This window comes from Doryrhamphus excisus, linkage group LG2, assembly GCF_037039965.1.
Source record: "Doryrhamphus excisus strain RoL-2023G ecotype Guam linkage group LG2, RoL_Dexc_Guam_v1.1, whole genome shotgun sequence".
NCBI classification, from domain to species: domain Eukaryota; kingdom Metazoa; phylum Chordata; class Actinopteri; order Syngnathiformes; family Syngnathidae; genus Doryrhamphus; species Doryrhamphus excisus.
Genome location: NC_136358.1, coordinates 8695392 through 8708322, shown reverse-complemented (window position 1 = coordinate 8708322; position 12931 = coordinate 8695392). Strand labels below are relative to the sequence as shown.

Genomic DNA, 12931 nt, shown 5'->3' with positions numbered 1-12931 from the left:
CCTTCTTTGTCTTTTTTTTTTAGCTGTACCACACTTAAGTTGTCTTGCAGGCTATTTTTTCGATATGGCGCAGATACAAACAAGTGTCTAGGGCCACTGCTGTGCTCGCTGCAAACCGTCCATTCCACTGTGGTTTCTAGCAGAGAGGTCACCGCAGCTTAAAAAAGACAAAAGGAATGCCCTGTTTGGTCGAAGCAGCAAAGTCCATTGCACCATGACAGCAAAGTCAGTAGAACACAAGTGCGAGTAGCAAAAAAGAGCAAACTTGGACCAAAATTACACATTGGTGTCTGCGTTCATCCTCAGCATTGACAGCCACTGGGGGGCCTTAGTCCCTGACTGGTAAAGGCCTGAATGTTTCACAGCACCTTATAGATGCTGAACAGCCAGCTAATGAAAGCCTGGTTTGTAGTTGTGGTAAAGTAGCAATCCTAAACACACACACACACACACACACACTCATCCAACAGTGGCACTCTGTCCACCAGTACACACACACCTGAGGACCTTTTTTTTCTCCCATATGCACCATCACAGCTGCAGTGTATACTGTACATGACGCGCCAACATCCTCCTCTTCCTCTCCGCCCTCTTCCCCTCGTCCCTCCCGCTTTCTTCCTCTCCTCGCCACCGTCTTCCCAAATCTCAGCAGACAGGCGGGATGGAGGGAAGAGCGTTGATCGTGGGGTGTCTTCTTGTGAGTTTTGCACTGGGATGGACGGTGGCCCAGAGTCAGACCAACTATACCAGGTGAGGTCCACACATGTCCGTCCCATGTGACTGAGACGCTTTTTTTTTTCTACACATCCTGCATGTGCTTATGTGGCAGCTTGGCTTTCAAACCCACATCTATGCAGGTCAACTCTGAGTGTGTGTGTATGTGTGTGTGTGTGTGTGCATTTTCGCTCTGTGGGTTGTGTTAAAATAAATTGAAGGCTGCAGTAATGTGGTTGGCTTATCTTGTAAAAAAACAAAGAAAGGCATTTTACTGTAAACTAAATGTGTGATATTTTTCACCTGATGCTTTTGCAGTACATTACAACAACATTACTTTAGTAATATGCTGCTTTATTGTTATTTACTCCAAATTGCATGATTTATTTCAATGAAAGCTTGTTTTTTAATGATGTTTTTGAATGAAGTAGAAGAAAAAAGTTGCTTGAGTTGTTGGAGGTGAAAAACAATGGTCAGTCACACTGAGGTGGACGTTGATGGGCTGTCATTGTTTTTGGTCTTATTGAGCATCAATTGTAGTAGGGAGGGCAAGGTGAGGAGCTGTGAGTAATGGAAGGAAAATGGAAGTGAAAATGGGTGAGCACGTGAGCGGTGTTGTGAATTTCTCTTGGAGATAAACAAAGTATATATCTCTCTACCGTTCTAATGATATGACCCATCAATAAAGGTAGACTGATATTCTCTGTAGGAGTTTTCACAGTTTAGCCTACCACATCAACGCAAAGCACACAGTCACAAGTGTAGCCACACATAGAATTAGCATCGAAGATCCTCATTGTAAAGGTGAAACCGCGTGTCTAATGACTCATGACATCATGCAAGGCATCGTGCAGGACTACAGTGATGACCAAAATAAGCCAGATGTCAATCTACTTTCTCCTACATTACACTCCTCTACACTCTGTGTGTATGCAACAGGCCCCGCCTCCACCCACTAAGACAAAGATAATGTATGGCTGTCAGAAGGGCTCATTCCGTTATGCCGTTGTTTAATTTTGAAAAACGGGCCAAGTTAGTGCAACCAATGCGCAGAGTGATTCCTTTTCCGGCCTCTTGGAGGCAAGAGATGAGGAAAACAGGAGTACCCGGAGAAAACCCACGCATGCACGGGGAGAACATGCAAACTCCACACATAGATGGCCGAGGGTGGAATTGAACTTGGGTCTCTGAGCTGTGAGGCCTGTGCGCTAACCACTCGTCCGCCATGCAGCTATGACAAAACATTCATTCATTCATTCATTCATTTTCTACCGCTTTTTCCTCACGAGGGTTGCGGGGGGTGCTGGAGCCTATCCCAGCTGTCTTAGGGCAAGCGGCGGGGTACACCCTGGACTGGTCGCCAGCCAATCACAAGGCACATATAGACAAACAACCATTCACACTCACATTCATACCTATGGACAATTTGGAGTCGCCAGTTAACCTAGCATGTTTTTGGAATGTGGGAGGAAACCGGAGTACCCGGAGAAAACCCACGCATGCACGGGGAGAACATGCAAACTCCACACAGAGATGGCCGAGGGTGGAATTGAACTCGGGTCTCCTAGCTGTGACGCCTGTGCGCCATGCAGCTATATGACAAAACATAAAACTTATAAATAAAAATACATCGACTCAACAAGGATGTAAACTTCTCTTTTTCTGTGAGTCACGCTGACCGTAACTTAGGTTGTAAACAAAATTTACTCTGATCAGCCAATCAGAGGACGGGAAAATGCTGATTTTACTGTGAGCCACCTCGCTGGCTCTGTGAGACAAATCTGGAATCTGACTGATTAAAGAAACAAACCCTTCGCTTACACAGTTTACATGACATCTGCCAGCACTCCTGATTCTGAAGGCCCTGGGCAGATTAGTTTGATACTGCAGTTCTGAAGCTGAAATAGGACCAAAAATGATGTGAAATGTATACGTACTGGAAGCAGGGCAGCCAAGAGACACACTATACCTACAACGTATAGTAGTTTGCTGATTCTGGTAGTTTTTAGGCCAGCAGAGAATGCATTGCTGGCCCTGACTGCCCAGCACTATGAGCAATATCACAAATGTAACAAAATGTTGACAAAATGAACATAGAGAGAATCACAAATAGCGATCTCATCGCGCTAATATCCACCTGACACTGATACGACTATTGATATCAGTGCTATCAATATTTGGATCGTGAAAGGAGGACTTCAAAGGCAACAAAACCAGCACAGCAGAGCAAATAAATGTGAGTAACAATAACAGCATGTGCGTAAGATTAAAACCAATTCAAGAGGCAGGATTGGGAGTCAATGAGCATCTTTCAGTGGCTTTTCTGTAAAGTGTAGCTGCAGTCGTTTTGCTTTGAAAATGAAACTAGGAAAGGGGCTAAATTCCTGCACAGGGAACAGAAGCAGACTGTGCCACCGTGGTTTGCAGCTACAGTGCATGTAAACGTTTGCAGGCGCCCTGCCTCTAAACGCTCTGTATTTGATGTGGCCTGCAATGCGTTTGACTGCGGCTGTGCAAATGTTTCCGTCAGGCCCGTCTTCAAATGTGGAGGTCATCTGGTGGAGGATTCTGGCATCGTGGCCAGCGAGGGCTTCCCCAGTCCGTATAAAAGTAACACTAAATGCACCTGGTACATCACGGTGAGTTACATTTTGGCTCAGTTGCTTTGTGATTCCTCTTGTTGTAATATATTGTGTATGTTAAAACCAATCCAATGTAGGTCAACACCCATCCAGTGTGGGTGAACGAAAATAACTTTCTGGGGATCACAATAGATGAAAATATAAGCTGGAAACCTCATATTACAAATATACAACATAAGGTGGCCAGAAATATTTCAATATTGAACAAAGCAAAATTTGTTCTCAATCAGAATTCACTCCACACTCTTTATTGCTCTCTGGTTCTACCATATCTTACTTATTGTGTGGAAATATGGGATAATAACTATAAAAGCAATCTTCACTTGCTAAATGTACTGCAAAAAAGGTCAGTAAGGATAATTCATAATGCCGCCTACAGAGAACATACTAACTCCTTATTTCTAAAATCACAAATATTTAAACTTGCTGATATAGTTGATTTTCAAACAGCTAAAATAATGCATAAGGCTAAAAATAATCAATTACCTAAAAATGTCATCCAATACTTCTCTACAAGAGAGGAGAAATATGATCTCAGGGAAGAACTAAATGTGAAACACTTATATGCTAGGACTACGTTAAAAAGCCATAGCATTTCAGTATGTGGAATCAAACTATGGAATGGATTGAGTAAGGACCTCAAACAATGCACAACGATGAGCCAATTCAAGAAACAATAAAAGCAGTTGATGTTTGCTAAATACAAGGATGAAGAGTCTTGAACCAGTCATGATGTGCTATACATATCACTATATTGACGGTTACTATGGTACCCATTATGTCATTGTATGGTCATATCACCTCGTACTTCGGTACCAGGTGCATTATTAAAAAACAAAACAAAAACAAACTTAAACTGTATTATGGAAAGCAGGAAGTGAACAAATGTAACAGGTACTGATTGTAAAAGTACCAGATGGAAGGGTAGGATTTAATAAGCTTTGCTTCTTCCTACTCCTTTTGGACATGTGGAACTGTGAACTGATTATGTGATGCACTCAATTGTAATCTGATGCATGTTCAAATGAAATAAAACCATTACCAACCATTACCATTACATATGCTAAGATATAAGCTATGTGAACAAAACAAAACACAATAGTATTATAGGTGACACAGTACAGTATCTAATAACATTCATTCATTCATTCATTTTCTACCACTTTTCCTCACAAGGGTCGCGGGGGTGCTGGAGCCTATCCCAGCTATCTTCGGGCGAGAGGCGGGGTACACCCTGGACTGGTGGCCAGCCAATCACAGGGCACATATAGACAAACAACCATTCACACTCACATTCATACCTATGGACAATTTGGAGTCACCAATTAACCTAGCATGTTTTTGGAATGTGGGAGGAAACCGGAGTTATCTAATAACATATCTCTATATATAAGTAATCCATTATATGTTTTTAATATGCGAGTGGGGGGGGGGCAATAAAGACAAGGTGCAGCCACACATGGCCACACTAGTATCTTGTTTTTACAATTGATGTTATACCAACTACTATAAATTTTGCCACCCATCCTTTTTCTATGCCGTTTATTCTCACTAGGTATGCTGGAGCCTATCCCAGCTGACTTCTGAACTGGTGGCCAGCCAATCACAGGGCACATATAGACAAACAACCATCACAGTCACATTCATACCTATGGACAATTTGGAGTCGCCAATTAACCTAGCATGTTTTTGGAATGTGGGAGGAAACCGGAGTACCCGGATCTTTCTATTAGAATATCATCAAAGTTAATTTTGTACATTTTTTTTTTGGTCCATCAAGGTTCCAGAAGGTCATGTGGTCATGCTGTCTTTCCGCCTCTTTGACTTGGAGGCTGAGCCCACCTGTCGCTATGACTACCTGGACATCTACAACGGACACACACGCTTAGTGCAGAAGCTGGGTCGCTTCTGCGGCACGTTTCGGCCCGGAGCACTCATCTCCACTTCTAACACCATGATGCTTGACATGGTGTCGGATGAGGCTACAGCAGGAAGAGGTTTTCTTGCGTACTTCAGGGCCGGGAAGCCTCACGTGGAAGGTACAGTACCATGTCAAGTACCAGCACCTACTTTATTGACAGTTTTTGCATACAGGTATTTGTTCGGTGTCTTTCTGCAGAGAACCAGTTTTGCGGAGGACGCTTGACCAAATCCCAGGGTTCTGTCCAGACACCCAATTGGCCCAACTCCAACTACCCAGCAGGCATCAGCTGTTCCTGGTACATCTCGGTGGAGCCAGGCAATGTGAGCAGACCCAGCCATGACGCATCAAGTCTTGATGCTACTTATACGAGCTAAAAATTAGAGTTCTTTTGGAGTAGGCATGAACATACCTTCCAAGAGGCGGCCATTTAATGTCCTGAAAGAGATCATTATGAGTGCAGGCTCGTGTCTGCCAAGAGATTGAGAAATAAGGAAGCAAGGCCGAGGGTGCCGGTAAATGCGCTTCTCTGTGTTACAGGAAAGAAATTGATCCCTGTAGTCATTTTATTATTTACTGCAGTGACTCCAAGTGTTGGGTTACTTTAAAAAAGTAATTAGTTATAGTTACTGGTTACTTAAAAAAAAAGGTAACTGAGTTACTAAATGAGTTACTCCACTACTCCACTCCACTACATGCGTGGGTTTTCGCCGGGTACTCCGGTTTCCTCCCACATTCCAAAAACATGCTAGGTTAATTGGCGACTCCAAATTGTCCATAGGTATGAATGTGAGTGTGAATGGTTGTTTGTCTATATGTGCCCTGTGATTGGCTGGCGACCAGTCCGGGGTGTACCCCGCCTCTCGCCCCAAGACAGCTGGGATAGGCTCCAGCATCCCCCGCGACCCTTGTGAGGAAAAAGCGGTAGAAAATGAATGAATTAATGAATTTTCTGTTCCATTTTCGCTGCAGGCGATTGAGCTGAAATTTGAGAAGCTGGACCTAGAACCAGACACGTACTGTCGCTATGACTACGTAGCGCTCTTCAACGGCGGAGAGAGGGATGACTCAAGAAGGATCGGGAAGTTCTGTGGTGACAGGACACCAGGGTGAGATGATAGCGTAGGAATGTGTCTTAAAACAGGCAATCATCTCTAAACGTCTTCCTTAGGACTGTGGTGACCAATGGGAATCAGCTCCTGGTCCAGTTTGTTTCCGACCTCAGCGTGACATCAGATGGCTTTATGGCGCACTATAACAGCGTGCCCCGCGGCTCCCGGACTCCCACCGCCGGGGGCGACTTCATCCATCGATCCGAGACCCCCACCACGACACGTAAACCCGCCGTGAGGCCGACCAAGCCCGTCAAAACGACACCCAAACCAAAACCTGCTGTTCAGCCTAAAGTCACTCCGAAACCAGCAGCAAAAAAACCTGTGGTGAAGATCCCGTTGAAGCCTCCGCCGCGCAAACCTACCACCAAGCCCTCCAAACCAACCAAACCCACCAAGCCCACCAAGCCCACGCCAAAAGCACCAGTGAAGAAGCCTTCTCCCAAACCTGCAGCTAAACCCACAGCCAAGCCCAAACTTATCAAGCCCAGCGTCAAACCGACACGCAAACCCACACCCAAGACAAAACCCAGTCCTAAACCATCCATCAAACCAGTCATCAAACCAACCAAACCCACATATAAAATCAAAGCCAAACCAACCATCAAATCCAAAGTGTCGCCTAAACCAGGCGTCATCAAGAAGCCCGCTGTCATCAAGAAACGTGAGTTCAACCAAACTTCTCCATCAGTTGTTGACATGAGTGTTAATTTTTGGGGGGATTTTTTGCAGCTTTGCCGCTGAACCCCGCGTGTACGCAACCCTGCAAGAGGACGGGAACACTGCAGTCCAGTTTCTGTCCCAACGACTTTGGTGAGTCACTTTGAACCCTGACAATGAACATGTTCCCATCAGGGGTGTCCAAACTTCTCCCACTCAGGGATACATCATAAAAAATACTCAAAATTGACCCATGTAGATATGCTGAATAATTCTAGAGTCGTCCCTCACTATGTACATGGTTGTCTCATCAATAAATGTTTGCTATTTTGTGGTTGAATATGGTCCATTATTAGGAAACCAAAATGCATATTTAAGCAAATTTAAGCAAAAAATTAAGCAATTTCTACACATACAAATGGAAAAATGAAATAAAATACAGATATAAGGCATTCAAAAGACATGATATTATTATATAGTGTCATACTATGTCTGTGACTTCTTGTGTACGCCTCTAAGGAGCGGGGCTTAGGAAGTGAAGCTATTATAGTTGACTGTTAGCTGAGTGCCAGCAGCAGGCTAAGAGGGGAGAGAGTGGCTGACAGCAGCTCCTGTGTTGAGTAGTACTCTACAGTGGTCGCTAGGTGTCAGTAACTTTACATTGATGACAATAGCCACCAGGAAGTATGCTCTCCATGCTATTTGTGTAACATTGTCTGTTATTATGTTTACTAAACTGGGTAATACAAGTGTAAAGGCGAATACGGGGGTTGTTTCATGTCTACGGGGCTTTAATGTTAAAAATTCTATTCTGATGGTCATAAATTATGCTCTAAATACAAAAAATATTTATTTATTAATATTACTGTTATTATTAATGTTGAGTCCTACTTAGTGGAAATTCACCTATCGCAGTCGGGTTTATGACCAATTAACCGCCATGAACAAGAAACGACTGTATACTGCATACAGTATTTTCATTGTCAGCTTAGCTCAGCTTCTTCCTATTCCCTTTTGAACATTCATTCATTCATTTTCTACTTATTCATTTTCGGTCGCGGGGGTGCTGGAGCCTATCAAAGCTGTCTTCGGGCGAGAGGCGGGGTACACCCTGGACTGGTCGCCAGCCAATCACAGGGCACATATAGACAAACAACCATTCACACTCACATTCATAACTATGGACAATTTGAAGTCGCCAATTAACCTAGCATGTTTTTGGAATGTGGGAGGAAACCGGCGTACCCGGAGAAAACCCACGCATGCACAGGGAGAACATGCAAACTCCACACAGAGATGTGGGCGGAATTGAACCCTGGTCTCCTAGCTGTGAGGTCTGTGCGCTAATCACTCGACCGCCGTGCCTTTTGAACATTATGAGTGTGAATGGTTGTTTTTCTATATGTGCCCTTATATGTTCCTTAATGTGCAGTAACTTGTGCATGTGTAAAGCAAATAACCCATAATCCTAACTAATTGCCTAACTAACTGGTTGTTGTATTCTCCTTCATAGTTATTACAGGAAAGATTACAGCCGTGACCCCCGGTTTAAGAGGTTCCGCTACAGTGGAGGTGGCCGTCATCAAGGCGTATAAGACTGGAAAACTGAACATCACCAAACCAGGCCCAGCCGCCACCGTCAAACTGACCTCAACCTGCAAGAGATGCCCAGGGCTGACCAAAGGTACGACAACAAGCGTTGTCTTCCCTTATTTGTTGAGTAGTAGGACATAAGTTGGAAACTGGGTTAGCATCCGCCCCGGTTTTTCGATTAGCATCAACCTATGTTTTTATGGTAATGGTAATGGTAATGGTTTTATTTCATTACAATTGATACAATTGATTGTAATATTCATTACAATATTTCTCCTCTCTTGTAGAGAAGTATTGGATGACATTTTTAGGTAATTGGTTATTTTTAGCCTTATGCATTATTTTAGCTGTTTAAAGATTAACTATATCAGCAAGTTCAAGTATTTGTGATTTTAGAAATTAGTTAGTATGTTCTCTGTAGGCGGCATTGTGAATTATCCTTACTGACCTTTTTTGCAGTCCTTTTTTAAAACATAGTTGCTAATAAAATGGCAACTGGACACACGAAAGTCAACTAAAGTACATAACTCGTCTTTGATTTCATCCCAAAAATAGCAACACAAAACATGTCTTTATAGTTTAACAATTTAACAATTCTAAATGCATAAAAAACAGTTACAGTTACCTTCATTGAAGACATGGCTGTTCCCAAAGACACGATGTGGAGGTGAAACATCACACATACATCCACCATCTCCCCGTTTTGTTGAGTGCAATAGTCTTTCCCGCCTTCATTATTAAATGCTGCTATGGCAACTTTCTTTGTCTCTATGTTGAGTTACTGAGTAGAGACACATTGATGGAATTCAAGAAATAACTCATGGCAGTGTGCTTGATCTTGCTACCACATCGTCTTTGGGAACAGTCACGTCAAGATTCACTTCTTCATTGAGGGTAAAAGTAAGCAAAAATGTTTATGTCATCATTTCTATGTATTTGTAGGCATTCTGAATATTTTTCTGCAAGCAAAACTAACTGTCAAAGTATAAAAACATGTATTGTGTTGACATTTTTGGAACGGATGAATTGGATTTACATTATTTATTATGGGAATAATTGATTCGGATAGCGTCTGTTTTGGTTAGTGTCAGACCTTCTGGAACGAATTCCTATTATGAAGCTTTGTTTGGCTAGCTGGTGCCGATTTTGGCGAGTGTACTGATATCAGTCTTATCTACCTCCACAAAGGTCTGAAAGTCAGCCACTGTTCTCTCACTGATCGGTGAACAGCCAGAAAATTGCAGTCAGTGCACCCCTAATATTTAGCCATCCGTGTCGTCCTCAGGTCAAAACTACGTGCTGATGGGAAAGGTGGACGCACAGGGCAAAGGCGTCCTGACCCCATCCAGCTTCACCCTCCTCTACAAGCCCGTACACGCCAAAGCGCTCGCCACCCTGTCGCGCAAAGCATGTTGACATTACTGGGACAGTACCAAACAGCCAATATAACATGATATAATATACTATCCAGCAAGATGCTTGTTTCTATACCTTCAAGAAATAATAATAAAGCATACATTGTGAGTGTATTTTTTTATTTTCTATGTAAATTATGTTTATTCTGTGAGTGGAAAAAATAATGTACAATCAATAAAGAACTGTATGTGATGTGTTTGGTGATGAGCAGCATACTGTACTTTAAATGGGATAGAGGGGCATCTAGTGGTCTGTAAGCGCTCCTGCAAGACCACAACAGCTTTTTGTTATTGGCAGTGGCGGAACAAGACATTTTCCACTGGGGTGGCCAAGGTGAGACCATCACTCACATAGGGGTCATGAAATGTCTCCAAGTATATCTCCACACGCAGACACGTCTTTTTGTGTAATTGTCTTTTTAGAATAATACAAATAGGCTAGAGTTACTTAAAATACCAAAAATACCAAATATCTTTTTGGTATATGTTTGAACAACTCCACCTGTGTTGCATCTTAGCATGACCATGACCCATTATTTCGACCCTTTCCTGTTGTGGGGTCTTTTGTGACCTCTTGAATGGGTTGTTGTTGCACTCTTAAGGTAATTCCTGGTAAGGTTCACCACTGCTCCATGTTTTCCCCATTTGCTCTCACTGTGGTTTGCTGGAGTCCCAAAGCTTTAGAAATGGCTTTATGACCCATTATTTCGACCCTTTCCTGTTGTGGGGTCTTTTGTGACCTCTTGAATGAGTTGATGTTGAGCTCTTAAGGTAATTCCTGGTAAAGTTCACCACTGCTCCATGTTTTCCCCATTTGCTCTCACTGTGGTTTGCTGGAGTCCCAAAGCTTTAGAAATGGCTTTATGAAATGGCTTTATAAAGTTGTGTTGTCACTGACTAATATTTAAATTAAAAAAGAAATCAGGTAGGGGTCAAACCCGTTTTACACCACTGCAGCTAACGAAGGGCTGCCGCTAGTGATCCATATTCTTACTGCTCCACGAAGCTTATTTCAAGGAGTTTATATAGCAACCATGATGTCATGATGCTTTATCAGCATGCTCCATCTTAGCTGAAAGCTCCATTAGATATAGTCATCAGGGTCCGCCTGGCCACACAGGTAAAGGAACAGCAGCACGAGGAAGCCGATGACCACCACTAGACCCACCAGGATGTAGACTAGCGTGGTGGTCCAGAAGGCAAACAGGTAGAGTGTCTTGTCACAGTATGACTCCAGACTTGTCACGTTCTTGTAGTAGTCGGGCTCATAAATGGAGTAGATCCATACATTACCTGAAGAAGACATATGTCAAGTACGCCTTGGAAGATGTCGAGAAGGTCCTGACAGTGAGTCACTCACCAGCGATGAACCAGGAGATGAGGAACAACGCTGTCAGCGAGTTCCATCCCAGGCAGAACCGGTAGAGGGGATTCGGGGGCCCGTCTTCGGGTTGCCGTGCACAGGGCAGGCATATAAGCAGCACAAGCATTGTGAAGAAGACACCCACCACGATCAGGTAGATGGGGATGAGGTGTTGGCGGGGGCAGTCGTCTAGGTGTGTCGCACCTGTCGGCAGCATCATAACACTTCATGGATGTGCGTTTCGAGGGAAATGAGGCTTGGCAGCGTGACTCACCGATGCTGATCTGAGCGATGGGGATGATGCAAAACAGCACCTTTACGCCCACTGTGGCATAAATGAGATGTTCATCACTCTGATGTGAGCTTTGTTTGTAATTGGGCACCAATTAAGGGGTCTCACCTAGGACGGGTGTCGACAGTTGGGGAGCATTGCGGATGAAGCGCATGGGGCCTGTGTTGGACATGGTGATGACTGCACCTACAACATAAAGCACAAATACGGTAGAGCCATGCTTGTCGTCATTAACGTCAGAGCCTATCCCAGGGGTAGATGCCCCAGAAAATGCCCAGAAAAGGTACGTTTTTATCTATGTCTGTTAAACACTTGGACATTAAACCGGTTGCCTGTCATTTCTTCTGTGTTGTCCCATGAATGCCCCCCAAGTTTGGGGGGTTACTGTACATAGTGGAACATGTTTGGGCACCCCTGGCTTAAGGAAAGCAGGCATGGCGGCAGCGCAGTGATTTGCACAAATGGAAGCGGTTGGACGGCATTCCCAGCAAATCCAGTTTGTCTTACAATACAGGTATGGATCCTAGTGTGAGGCGTTCAGGAGCGTCAAGGCTCCATGTTAATAATAATAAGAGTAATCTACAGGTGCACTGCGGTGGGAAGATTTACGCTTGTATTCATATCATATACTTTGATGACATTATTTCAAGTGCTATTTTATATTCTTAAGTATTATATATATTATTGTTATTCATGTAGCGTGCTCTTACTGCGCCAGGTAAACAGCTTTAAACTAAAGTAGGAACTAAATAAGCAATGTGCTATACATCAGGATACATTTTTAGTTAAAAAAAGTTTTTAAAAAAGGATGAAAAGTGAATGAAAAGAAAGCAGGTCGTCCACCATAATTGTTATGAGGAAAACAGTGAAAAAAATGTCAGCACTACGTCACACGTAAACAAAAGCACCAACTTCCGGGTTCTAACGTAAACACGCAGACATTCGGTTCGCACGTCGGTGGGTTTGCTCTTACCTGAGCTCGAGCTCTCATCGACCTCCTGCAGACTTTTGGCGTAGGACCTCATTTCACCAGGCGTGGCAGGCAGGTGATGACGTCAGCACGCACGAGCGCGGGCAGGAACGAACGCTCGCACGTGAAACTCCTGATGATCAATCGTGAAAATAACAAGTCACATTTTTACACTCACATTAATTGTAATTTATTGAATCCTTTTGTCACTTGTGAAAAGAAAACTTGTTTACTCGAATTATTTGAATG

General features: G+C 43.5%; 2 protein-coding genes across 2 annotated transcripts; one reads left to right on the top strand and one right to left on the bottom strand.

Moving 5' to 3' along the window:
• The first annotated feature begins 2 nt into the window (after positions 1 to 2).
• Positions 3 to 10231, top strand: pcolceb (procollagen C-endopeptidase enhancer b). The gene is made up of 9 exons (XM_058068958.2): positions 3 to 750; positions 3245 to 3353; positions 5137 to 5395; positions 5476 to 5600; positions 6250 to 6386; positions 6449 to 7053; positions 7122 to 7202; positions 8563 to 8733; positions 9928 to 10231. Exons 1-9 carry the CDS (start codon positions 662 to 664, stop codon positions 10056 to 10058), a joined length of 1707 nt encoding a protein of 568 aa, XP_057924941.2. The 5' UTR covers positions 3 to 661; the 3' UTR covers positions 10059 to 10231.
• Positions 10161 to 12742, bottom strand: LOC131126439 (transmembrane protein 272). Its single transcript, XM_058068970.2, has 5 exons — positions 12686 to 12742; positions 11821 to 11898; positions 11695 to 11745; positions 11418 to 11624; positions 10161 to 11350 (listed from the first exon to the last, which is right to left on the bottom strand). Exons 1-5 carry the CDS (start codon positions 12735 to 12737, stop codon positions 11142 to 11144), a joined length of 597 nt encoding a protein of 198 aa, XP_057924953.2. The 5' UTR covers positions 12738 to 12742; the 3' UTR covers positions 10161 to 11141.
• Between the last annotated feature and the right edge of the window lie 189 nt (positions 12743 to 12931).